The following is a 12767-nucleotide window of genomic DNA, read 5'->3' as shown; positions in this document are numbered from 1 at the left end:
GTGTGCAAGCCCTGGCCGGTTGGCTCAGCAGTAGAGCGTCGGCCCGGTGTGTGGAAGTCCCGGGTTCGATTCCCGGCCAGGGCACACAAGAGAAGCAACCATCTGCTTCTCCACCCCTCCCCCTCTCCTTTCTCTCTTCCCCTCCCACAGCCAAGGCTCCACTGGAACAAAGTTGGCCCAGGGAACTGAGGATGGCTCCATGGCCTCTGCCTCAGGCGCTAGAATAGCTCCAGTCACATTGGAGCAACGCCCCAGATGGGCAGGGCATCGCCACCTGGTGGGCATGCCAGGTGGATCCCAGTCAGGCACATGTGGGAGTCTGATTGCCTCCCCACTTCTAACTTCAGGGGGAAAATGAGTGCAATCTTAGTTGAAAATAAAATGTGTCTTAAACATCATTTTATTCAAATTTGGGCGATAGTGATTTATCTAAATGAAGCCAAACTTATATGATTAAAAGAATAATCAACGTAGGATTTTTTTCCAATCAAAATGGAGATGTAGAAAGCAGAACTTTTTGAGTCTAGACTCATGTCCATGTATGACACATAGAAGTATTATAATTAGGGGAGCGATCAGCTGATTGGCTGTTGACTCAATGGTTTATTGATACAAAGACAAAGTGACACACTAGAAGTCCTAAAAATTTACAGAGAAGTATCTGGGATTAGCTTAATCTGACTTCTTCATCGCATTTTCCTAAATTAGAAATAACTGTACCTAAACGTACCCCTCCTCCCTGCTCTAGCTGTTCACAAAATGGAATGTTTAGATAAGTGTTCTACTTAGATGGCTTTCAGTAGTGAGCAGCCATTTAACCGTCTGAATGTCAAGCAATCGTGTAATGTAACCTGTAGAACTCCATGGTGCATAAAAGAATGCAAATATTGTTTATGATGAAAACTGAGAAAAGCAACGTTTATGGCACGCTGCCAAGTTTAATTTCCTGTCATGTCTTTGGCATGTAGTAAAAAACCCCTTTGTCTCGATCTCCAAACAACTGTACGAAATGTGTGTTTCTAAACAAATAGAAAGCATGTGAAAAATCTGCCAAAGCAGATTGTGTAGGATGTGCTTCATCTCTAGATCTGCTTAAAATTGAGCAATGCTATGAGAAAGATATAACGCATATTTCACTGAGTGTCTCCTTTGTGTAGAGCTATGGATACTGAAACCCCAGATTCGTAAACGCAGCTCAGTGAAGGGCAGGTCATTCTGCTTTTCCAGGACAGTTTCTTTTCCCTTCACGACAGGCGCGCTACGTAATTTCTTTAGCGAACTTGACTCGTGTGTTTAAAATAAGTTTAATTGACAAAATCATGACTTAAGAAAACATTTCCAGAAACATTATAGTTATATGGAAGGAACACACACACACACACACACTTTATATAACTGAGCATATTTGGAAGACAGAAACAACAACGAATTTACAATCTCACTGGGCTACACTGTAACATCCACAGTGTCTTAGCTCTGTCCTCTACTAGTCGTCTATGACGAAATGATAATTATCATCATCATTATTGCCAACATCATAATTATCATCATCACCATCATCATTATAAATAAAAATAGAGTGTTTATTTGTGCTTACCCTCTTCAGTGCTTCTCTGGACTTACCTCATTCAGTCCTGTCACCCACACTCTCAGGGACTTTTGTCATCTCCACTTTGGAAATGGGAATAACGGGACATTAAAAGGCCGGGTCACCTGCCTAACATCTCAGGACTTGAACATGAGCGTCGGGACTGTCCATGTCATTAGCTTGACACCGACACCTGTGCTTGAACCCACATGCTCTGCTGCTTCTGCTAACACCTGGCCATCATGATCTCTAAAAACATACATCTTACCGGGCCACTCAACCCGTTCCAAACCCTCTGCCGGTGTCCCCTCTCACTCGGAGTAAACCTTAAGGGCTCACCCTTCCCTCAGAGCCTACCCAACCTGCCCTGACCTCTCGCATGGGCACTGTCCACCATTTCTGTCCTTCCTCCAGGTGTTCCAGACACCCAGATGGTTTTGGTTGCTCTTCTAAGACACCAAACTGGCTTTGTACCTGTTCATCCTCCACCATCGTTACTCTTCTTTAGATCACCCCATCGGCTCCTCCCTCCCCCCTTTTGGAGCCTATGCCCATGTCAGCTCTTCAAAGGGGCCTTCCCTGAGCCCCTTAACTAAAATGAGGCTCGCCTGCCCTCCCGCAACCCAGCTGTCCCTTTGACTTTGTTCTTTCATAGAAGTTACCACTCTCTTCAAGCACGCTATACAACGATGTGGTCAGTCCCTGTCCTGACTGCCGTCTATTTTCTGGTGGCGAGAGCTCAGGGCTCGCCTCTGCATCACGGATGCCCACCACGGTTCCTGGCAAAGAAACCCACGCTCACCAGGCCTCTGAGAGATGAATGTGTAAAAAATAAACCTAGAACATTTAACAATTTTTAATATGGAATGGCGGTGGAATTGAACACACTTCCATTCATGGATAGGGGAGAGTAAGGGTGATGGTTAGAATGAACAAGAGCACCCGCTTTTTCCAAACTTGCTCGTGCGTGGTCTTTAGAGTGGCGCCTATCTATGCAATCATGTGTGCATAAAAACAATCAAATCTGGACAACTATGGGAACCGTATACTGATGCCTCTGTGCCCGGTGTCACCAGGAGATGGTCTGGTTTCACCCCTTTTGGAGGGCACAGGAGATGTTATGGGGATTCATCATTCCAGGTGCTAACCAGACAAAAGGTATGTTGGAATGGAGTTGAGAGGGTTACATGTGAGCTAAAGTAGCAGCAGGTAAGGAGAACATCTTGGCACAAATCCTCATTCCTTTACCCCAGAAATCCATTAAATTCCAACGTAACCTCAGGGATGTGGTCAGGTCTGGCTTCCCCAGAGAGGCTCCAATGTCCCCTGTTGTGTCCACAGCTCAGAGTTACTTACTCTAGGTCCCTATTTGGGGTCTGGGAATAACCAAACTTGTGCTTGACCAGCCCCGTAAACTGGCCAAGAGCCCAGCGAGCACCACAGTGGTCAAGCTGGACTCAAGTCCATGGCTCAGCCTCGGGACTTTAGTTCTGGGGGGAACTTGGATAGTACAACTCCTCACGGGGACCAGCGAGCACACAGAGAGAGCCACTCGCACAGTCTGTTTAATAGAATGCGGACGTGTGTCGGGTCGTACTTCTGCAACGTTTAAATCCAGACCTGTCTGTGTAACATTACATCTTCCAAAGAACACAAATAGGAGGTCTGTTTATTAACTTGAATGAGAAAAGTGTCTTCAAGAGACTTGAAGTATATTAATAAAGATAAGTGGGAACAGCTCTATAATATTTTTGTTGTCGTTCTTTCCACTCACAGTGACATTGACCAGAGTTTGAATGCAGATACAATTTTGGAACAGGTACTATAGACATAGAGAAAGAAGGTAGATTTTTATAAAAAAAATAAGGACACTTTTAAGCATACAAAACAGTGTTATGATTAATGAGATATATATATGGTCTACCGGAAAGTTCTGTCCATTTTTGGAATAAAACAAAATACAAATTCTTCTGACTTAATTCATGTGGCACCCATCTTGAATATATCCACATTAATCCTATCTTCCGAATATGGTCTGAAATGGTTTGCTGAGCTGAATTAAGCCTTTCTGTGATCTCCAATGTTGTCAGAAGAGGATCTTGCTCCAACATGGTCTTAACAACATCGTCATCTATCAAAGATGGTCGCCCATAACGTGGCTTATCAGAAAGGTCGAAATCACCTGTTTCGAATTTTTCGAACCATCTTCTGCATGTCCTATCAGAAACTTCACCAAACACTTTTAATGAATTTCTACATGCTTCTGTAGCATTTCTTCCTTGTTGAAATTCGTAAAAATACAGTGGCATAAATGAACTTTATCAGTAGCCATGGGTATACTATCGCTTCACACATAAGACTAACGTGAATCAACTTTGTTTTAGTTAATTTGCTACGTCAGTATGTATACATTAAGTGATAAAAATAGAGAGGCACACATGCACCAAATAAACATGTGCTTACGTGTTGAAACTTGTTGTGATAGAAACGGACAGAACTTTCTGGTAGACCATATATATATGCCTTGACTACATGAAGAATGTTATAAACTGCTTGTATTAATACTAGAACAACTGTGGAACAGTTAGTGTATAAGGGAAAATAAAATTTAAAGTTTAAACAAAGAAACCATCTCTTGGTTCAAGATCACATACATCGTGTTTTATGGTAGAGTAGCGCATGCCCTTTAACAAATGCACTGATAACCTTCTTAGAATAGAAATCTAGTGGAGAAAAACATATATATATGCAAAGTATCACTTAAAACTGCACCACATTTAGGTCAAAAGAGAACTAGTTTTTCTGGAATACAGTATGTAGAATTACGTTTTCTTAAAAATGGCTAACAACTTAAAAATGAGAGATTGATCCAACTTACTAAAGACTTATCGGGATACACTCCAGCTCTCAGCAGGGACGCCTTCCAGCTGTCCACGTCCTCCTGGGAGTCACACGCCAGCTCAAGGAAGCGATAGTCTTTGTATACATTCCTGGAGTTAAAAAAAAAAAAAGACCATGCTTTTAGCTCTGAACCAAATTCAAAATGATTTTACAGTACTGTAGACAATGATACAGAGGACAGTCCAAGTGGACAGTTCTCACAGAGTCACTAGAAGAGGGGAAAGGAAACAAAACAAAACAAAAAACCCCAACCCAATTCATCGTATTTAAAATAATGAGCAAATTCCTATATGTATGTATGACATAATTTTTAAAAAGCATCACACTAATGAATTCAGAGTCATTGGCTCTGCTAAGCAAGAAGTTTGAGAAAATCCAGATAGTCCCAGTGGGCTACATGCTGGGTGCCAGTGGAGGGGCGTCGTTCTCAGGGGAAAGGATTTGCTGTTGTCTGGGGATTAGACCAATTCTCTCTCTCTCTCGCTCTCTCTCTCTCTCTCTTTTATTAAGTGAGAGGTGCAGAGGCAGACAAACAGACTCTTGTATGCCCCCCCCAACTGGGATGCAGCCTGCAAGCCCCCTGTGGGGTGATGCTTTGCCCATCTGGGGCCACTGCTCCATTTCTTCAGCAACCAAACTATTTTAGTGCCTGAGGGGAGGCCATAGTAGAGCTATCCTCAGTACCTGGGGCCAACTTGCTCTAACCATTTGAGCTATGGCTGCAGGAGAGGAAGAGAGAGAAAGAGTGAGAAAGAGAAGGAGGAAGGGGAGGGGTGGAGAAGCAGATGGTCACTTCTCCTGTGTGCCCTGACCGGGAATCAACTCAGGATTTCCACACGCTGGGCTGATGCTCTACTGCTGAGCCAACCAGCCAGGGCCTAGATCAATTTTCTGAAACTGTTTTACACATCTGAATGGCTCACAAAACTTCAGAAAGCATGGCAATCATCTTACAAATGGAAAATACTGTGTGGATTGAGAGCAGAAGTGCTCATCAGTGCTATGAAAAGGAGAGAACACCCACCAGCCCAGGACTTAGCAGGCTGAAACGCCTGTCAAGCGCACATTTGTAACAGGGACAATACGGCAATTTTATATTTCTTTTCCTAATAATAAAATAATAAAGACAATATAATAGTGCTAGCCCATCTGAAAATTTTGGAAACTAGATAAAAGTAAAAATTGTGACACTCCTTTTTTCACTATTTACAGATAACCTTACTTCTTTACACTCTTGTTCTCTGCATCCCCCCCCCATTTTCATCTCTACTGCTAGCAACTCTGTGTCTTTTTTCATTTACTATTATATCATAGTCATCGACATATGCCATGACATCTCTATAAACATCAAAATATAATGACAATGTTCATTATTATAAATGTATCGCAGTTTACTTAAATTCTTCCTAATATTAGACAACTAAGTGATTTCCTTTTCCTGTAAACATAAATAATACTTAAGTGAATATTTTTATCCCATAAGCCTTTGTCACATTTACTATTATTTTCCGAGAGTAGATTCCTATAAATAGAGTTACAAGATCAAAGTTATGATTATTTTTTTAAGACATTGATAGACATTCCAATCAACTTTCCAGAAAAGAGAGCCAGTGTAGACAGATACGGGCAGTACATAAGAGTAGCAATCTTTCCCTCTTCTTATTCTCTCCGGTTATTCTCAGTCAGGCCTGAGAGCCTCAGTCTATACCTGAGCCCAGATGGCTCACCCATTTGTATCTCCAGTTCAGACCTCTCTGGGACTCGTACTGCCTATTGACTTCTCCACGTGCGTCTCAAAGGCACCTTGACATGAATGACTGAAGTGGGGATCCTAACATGTTGTTCCCATTTCATGCAGCAGATCTTTAATCTAGATATTTTGGGGAGTATCTTAGTCATCTTCACTCTCTCATACTCCTCTTCCATTCTGCCACCTACAAGCATACCTGCAGTCTGTCAACCACCATGACACCACCATCTCCTTGGTGATGCTGGAGTGATATCTCCTCCCAGCATCACATGTCCCCTTCACATGAGTCCTCCTCACTGAATTTTTATCCTGTTCTGAGATTGGGAATCAGTATTTTTACACCTGGCGTACAACAATCAAATGGCTACCTGCGTTTAGGAAAAGACCGCACTCCTCACGATGCCTACAAAGGCCTGCAGGTTCTGGGCCACCGCCACCTTCCTCGCCAACTTCTTCTCACACTCCGCCCTCTGCTCTCTCTGCTCCAGCCACACAGCCTTCTTTGACCTTCTCAGAAGGGCCACGCCTGCTCACAAGGCCGCCAGATACCCTGCCACAGTTCTCTGTCCTTTCCTCACTGTACAGGTAGCCTCCACACTTCCCAGGGACTCTTGGCTCTGTCACCACGTCCTCAGACACCACTTCCCTGATGGTCATTTCTCTTTCATATGTGTTTCACATTTTGTGTTTACCTTTCCTTTGTAGCACTGATCACAGCGGTGATTTCAGAAAATTTTCTTTCACATTTACTAATTAACTTTCATAATGTTTGTCTTCCCAACCTGCCCTTAAGCAGCAGTAGGAAACAGATGGTTGCTTCTCCTGTGTGCCCTGACCAGGAATCAAACCCAGGACTTCCACATGACAGGTCGACACTCTACCACTGAGCAAACCGGCCAGGGCCCAGTTCATGTTTCCAACTGGCCCTAAAGTAGTAGCGTTGGCTCTCTGGGTGTCTGCTTGTTGCCATATTGCTCAGGTTGACTGAGTGAGGAAGTGCAGAAGTTTCTTTTGCTTGTCCTCCTGGTTAGCCCATTTTTCTTAATCGAGAAAAGTATGTGCTGGTCCCTCACATAATCTCAACCCAGCTCACTGCACGAGTCTTGTAAAAAGTTGACTGAGACGGCTACTGCACAGAGCTTTTGAGACTTTCTGTCTCTATTGTGTATGATTTTTTTGATATAGCAATGGATGGAGAAAGGTAAAAGAGAAACTTCAAATTTCTCACCATCTTAAGAGAAGCCATCTCACTTTTCATAGCAATCCTGCAAAGTTAGTAATAGAGCTCTTTTACATTTGAGGACACTGAGATTCAGAGAGGCTTGGTGACTTCCCAGACCACACAGCTAATAAATGGTACAACCTGAGCCTACCCCAATCCTTGGCATATGTGGCCTCCTAAAAACAAAAATCTGTTGAATGAATGAATGGACAAAAGAACTATGGAATGAACTTGGACTGTGCTTCTTTTTTTTTTTTAATTTTTTTTACAGAGACTGAGTCAGAGTGAGGGATAGACAGGGACAGACAGACAGGAACGGAGAGATGAGAAGCATCAATCATTAGTTTCTCGTTGCGCATTGTGACACCTTAGTTGTTCATTGATTGCTCTCTCATATGTGCCTTGACCACGGGCCTTCAGCAGGCCGAGTAACCCCCTGCTTGAGCCAGTGACCTTGGGTCCAAGCTGGTGAGCTTCTGCTCAAACCAGATGAGCCCGCGCTCAAGCTGGAGACCTCGGGGGTCTCGAACCTGGGTCCTCAGCATCCCAGTTCAACGTTCTATCCACTGCGCCACCACCTGGTCAGGCGGACTGTGCTTCTTTTTATAACCACCTTCTCCGCCCTCCCCCTTTTTGATTGAATCCTTAACCTTCTACAGAAAATGTAAGATTAAGAAAATTTGACACAAGCCCTAGCAAGAAGAAGGAGTAATTTTAATTAATAGTGAGAGATATCTAAAGAAAATGCATTCTCCAAGTATGAAAATTTAATTTCGGAAAATTTGAGAGATCCTATCTCTGCTACTGAGCCGAAAGGGTAATAATGTATGAATATTCTCTTGACAGAATCAAAGTCCATCAGTTTCTCATTATCTAATTATTTCTCCATCGTAGGTTTCAGCTACTATTCAGGTTTCCGCTCGAGGCCTCTGCACTGCCCAGGATGAGTTCCTTTAAGATGGAAAGGTGCGAGAAAGGCGATGCTGGGCACGCGAGCAGCGCAGAAAGGGTGCGGACGTCCCACATTCTCTAAGCAGATCTGAAGAATTCGGCGTTGGCCCGCGCTCACCGACCTTTCTCCAGAGGATTTTCTTTCAGGGGCTCTTCACATGGAAAATCTTTATTTTATATTTTCCCCCCTCCAAGGATAGCCAAATTCTTGAGAGGGAAAATAATTATCTGGTTGAAACATTAGAAGAGGGTCAAAGACTTCTGGTGGCTTTGGCTGCTTTGTTTTTACCCATTTCGAAGCTTCATCGCAGGCTGTGTCTAGACATCCAAGGAGAGTTGGAAGCAGGTCTAAAACACTGAACGGAGCCGGTTTACTGGAAGCCTCATAAATCCTGTGGACGCAGCTTCCAGGTTCTCACCACATGCTGTAGCGGTAGAGATAACCCACAGCAATTTGTACTGACTGCATTTTTTTGTTGTTGTTTGTTTAGTCTATTTCAGCTGCAATCATGCAGATAGGAGCTTCTGCATGACTTCATTATGAAATCAAGCTGAACTATGCATTTTACAGTCTGAAAAAAAAAAAATCAAAGTCACCTCGACATTAAAAATGAGCGTGAGAAGTTTTCACCCTACACATAAAGGGCTTTTAAAGTGCTGCTGCTGCCCGGAAGAGACAGTGACCACATGATGAGCCTGTATTTTGATTAGATGTATAACTTTCAGTCACATGTCTTTGGATGTTAAAAATGTGAAGTTTCCTTTCCTTAACTAGGAAAGCTCTTCAAACCATCTGAGGCCAGGTATTACGCATCCCCCCCCAAGTCTTCTAGTTCCTAAGCCAACCTTTCTGCCAATTTTTTTTTCAGATGTTTCTAATATGGAGAGGTTTCTAGATAACACAACCTCCTTCTCTTCCCGTGAATTTGTTCTATTTTTAAAAGATTAAAAATAAAAAAAAAAACGAGATGCTAAGAACTGATCACAAATCTCTAGCTACAATATTATCCAGATGCAAGACAGAAGTTTGGTAGACTTTCTGCGGGATTTCTGGATGGTAAACGTTGACTAATACTAAGTTATGTAAAATGTAGCAGAACATAGTTAAGACCATGACCACCCGCTGAAATCTAGGCTGGGCCATTTATTATCCTCTGCACTGCTGGGTAAGGCAACCTCCCTGAGTATATTTCTCATTGCTAAGATGGGGATGGTAACAGTATCGACTTTAGGCTTCCTATGACAATAAAATAAGGTTATACGGGTGAAGGGTGTGAAGGGCATAGCTGAACACGCTGCCCAGCACCAGGTGACTACACAAGTAAAATACACAGACTACAACCAGGTATTATCATGTGTCTTTCTCCCTGACTACAGCTCCTCCACGCTGCACCTCCTGGAAACTGGATAGGTCTCCCCTGGGCTGATGGTTCATCGCCACAGGGATGGGGCTCTCTCACCTGCTCCATTTCCTACTCAATTTCTCTATTTCCATTTCCTGATATAGTGAAGAGCCAAAGGGGAAAAAAAGGAATAAATAAATAAAAATGTTAAATGAAAACAATTCTCATTTTTAGAAAAAAAATATTTAAAAATCTCAGAGTATTACGAAACAGATTTACTGTAAGCGCAGCTGCGGGCCGGCTGAGTCACCACCAGCCCGGCTCTCCGGCTGCCAGTGGCCACAGGGCCAGGTCTGTGTCAGCATGAATCACAGTCACCCCACCAGAGAGCTGAAAGTGTCAGTTCTGGTTACAACCGTGGGGTCTTGTTTATGGTGAAAGAGATCCTGAAGAAGGCAGGTTGCAAGGTAAGTGGCGGAAATTCTTAGGCTGTGGAATATTTAGTATCGCAGTAGACTTGCTCACACCCAAAGGCTGAAACAAGGGGGACAGGCGGCCCATCAATTAAGAGGGTAATCTCAATAAAAATAGGAATGGTCTGGGCCCTGGCCGGTTGGCTCAGCGGTAGAGCGTCGGCCCGGCATGTAGAAGTCTCGGGTTAGATTCCCGGCCAGGGCACACAGGAGAAGCGCCCATCTGCTTCTCCACCCCTCCCCCTCTCCTTCCTCTCTGTCTCTCTCTTCCCCTCCCGCAGCTGAGGCTCCACTGGAGCAAAGTTGGCCCAGGTGCTGAGGATAGCTCCGTGGCCTCTGCCTCAGGCGCTAGAATGGCTCCGGTTGCAGCAGAGCAGCGCCCCAGATAGGCAGAGCATCGCCCCCTGGTGGGCATGCCAGGTGGATCCTGGTCGGGTACATGCAAGAGTCTGTCTGTCTGCCTCCCCGCTTCTCAATTCAGAAAAAAATAAAATAAAATAAAAATAGGAACAGTCTGGAGTGAGAATCCATAGTGGGAACTCGATCTCCTGGCTTCCTGCAGGGCCTCGGGCTCCTGGCCCCGTTTCCCCAGACTTCATTGTTTCCTCCCGGAAAGAGCAGGACCGCTGGGCGGGCTGGTCGGTGTGTTCTAAGAGGGAGGTTGAGCAAGCTCATGCCTGCAGGACACAGGCATGTCCCTCCCGTTCCCAGGCCTGCGGATGCTCAGCTGTGGCTGTGACTGTGACTGCCCGGGGCTGAAGTATGAGCAAGGCATTTGGCCACAGAACTAGAAACATTTGTTTTATGCTTTATCTGTTTGTCTCCTGTGCTTCTAAAAACAGCAACAACAGATTTTAGCCAAGGTGTGGGGGTGGAAAGGGTGTGATTTATGGATCCCCTAAAACTCCAACAGTGAGGGCTGGCTTTGAAGAGAGGGTACGGGTTTGGGTTTCAGATGGGTGAGATGGGAAGAGACCGGGGCCATCTGAGTGGAAATGCCCAGTAGGCAGTTGGCGATGTGGGTCTGGTGTCTCAGGATAATAAATAACCCTGTTCCATGTGGCCGTGGGGCTAGGTGCCATGTGAACTTGTTTATTTTATTTTAATGCCGCTTATTAGCTTCGTTAAGTCGTTTCCCATAGGAGGACAAGCCAAACAGCCACAGGTCATGTGTCTGCTTGGGCAGAACCAATCGCGGGCGAATTGGCCAATACTACAATATCACTTAAAAAAGTCTGTTGTTGCAATCCGAACTCCGTTTAGCCTCAAGCAATGAAAGACTTTTAGAAAGGCATTTAAAAAAGGCAACTGGGGAGGAGAACAGAGAGGGAACCACAGCTAGTCTCAGTCGGCCCGCTGATCGGGCCGAAGAGGCTGCCGAGGCTGGGCCTGGCCTCCGCATTCCTGCCATCTGAGGACAAGCGCGGGCACCACGGGCCACCGTGCATCAGCCTGGCCCCTTCGCCCTCGGCACTTCTCTTCCAACAGTCATCTTCTGTGGGATCTTTCGTTTGCATTAATGACTAACTGTAATAATGATATAAATTCTTTAAAAGCTCTCTCCCTTTTTTTTTTTTTAACATTCTAAAGAAGCAGATTCGTGAGGAACTACTGACACAGAAGAAGCAAAAGCTAGTCCCAGAAGGCCCAGTACTGATCAAGCCTAAGACACTAAATGAGACCAAACATGGAGGCATGATCCCCTGTGAGCCCCCGGACACCTGAGAGTGTGACGGGAATGCTCAGAGCCTCGGACCGGGGCGAGGGCATCTGTGTAAGGTGACAGGATGGAGGTGCTGTGAAGGGGAACAGTGCAGAGGAAAACTGTAGAGGGGTGAAAGGGACTGGCACATCAGGGTATCGGTGGTTTTCCACAAGGGCACCCCAAAATATCAGCCTTTCAAATTATTTAAAATGTTTTACTTGTTAACATTATCATTATTTTAGTCATGTCAAGTTTTATCACAGTCAGTGCCCTGAACTCATTTTGCAAAGTTCTATGAGTCTTGATCACAGGGAGCAACAGGCAGTCCTGCCACTGCTCCGCCTGAGGCAACAGAGATGTCCTGGGGCATCAGGGCTGCCACTGGTGGGCTCCAGCCCGCTGCCCCCCATGGACCCAGCACCCCCACCATGCTGGCTCCACTCAGTGAGACCAGGACTGCGGTGGGCAGCACACAACAGACATGCAAAATTGTTCAAAGCCCCACATCTGTTCCCACACATCAGCCTCTCTGCTGCAAAGAGAATAATCCTGGGCTGCAGGAAGCTTGGCTATTCAGTGACTTGTTTGAGGAAGCCATTTTAGGTACACCCACAGTTTTCAGCACCAATGAATATAACTGAATTGTCAAAGGCAATAAATCAGATTTTTAAAACATTAAGCACTTCAATAACAACCTGCATCTTGTGTGAAAGCATATTTGTGCAGAAGCTGGTGATGATGGTGATGGTGGTGATAATAGTAGTGATGGTGATGGTGGTGGTGGTGATGGTGGTGATGATAGTAGTGATGGTGATAGTGGTGGTGGTGATGGTG

The 12767-nt window shown here is 44.7% G+C and overlaps 1 protein-coding gene across 4 annotated transcripts in view; it reads right to left on the bottom strand.

The window, feature by feature from the left end:
- DNM3 (dynamin 3) overlaps window positions 1–12767 on the bottom strand; it is a 433678-nt gene that overhangs the window by 84889 nt on the left and 336022 nt on the right. For all 4 annotated transcript variants that reach the window (XM_066261164.1, XM_066261161.1, XM_066261163.1 and 1 more), the window contains one exon: window positions 4467–4578. In XM_066261164.1, coding sequence (XP_066117261.1) covers window positions 4467–4578 — 112 coding nt within the window. The remainder of the gene's footprint in view (window positions 1–4466; window positions 4579–12767) is intronic.

The sequence above is a fragment of the Saccopteryx bilineata genome, chromosome 2, assembly GCF_036850765.1.
Source record: "Saccopteryx bilineata isolate mSacBil1 chromosome 2, mSacBil1_pri_phased_curated, whole genome shotgun sequence".
NCBI lineage: Eukaryota > Metazoa > Chordata > Mammalia > Chiroptera > Emballonuridae > Saccopteryx > Saccopteryx bilineata.
Note: the sequence above shows the minus strand (reverse complement) of the source record. Positions and strands in the feature narration are given on the sequence as shown.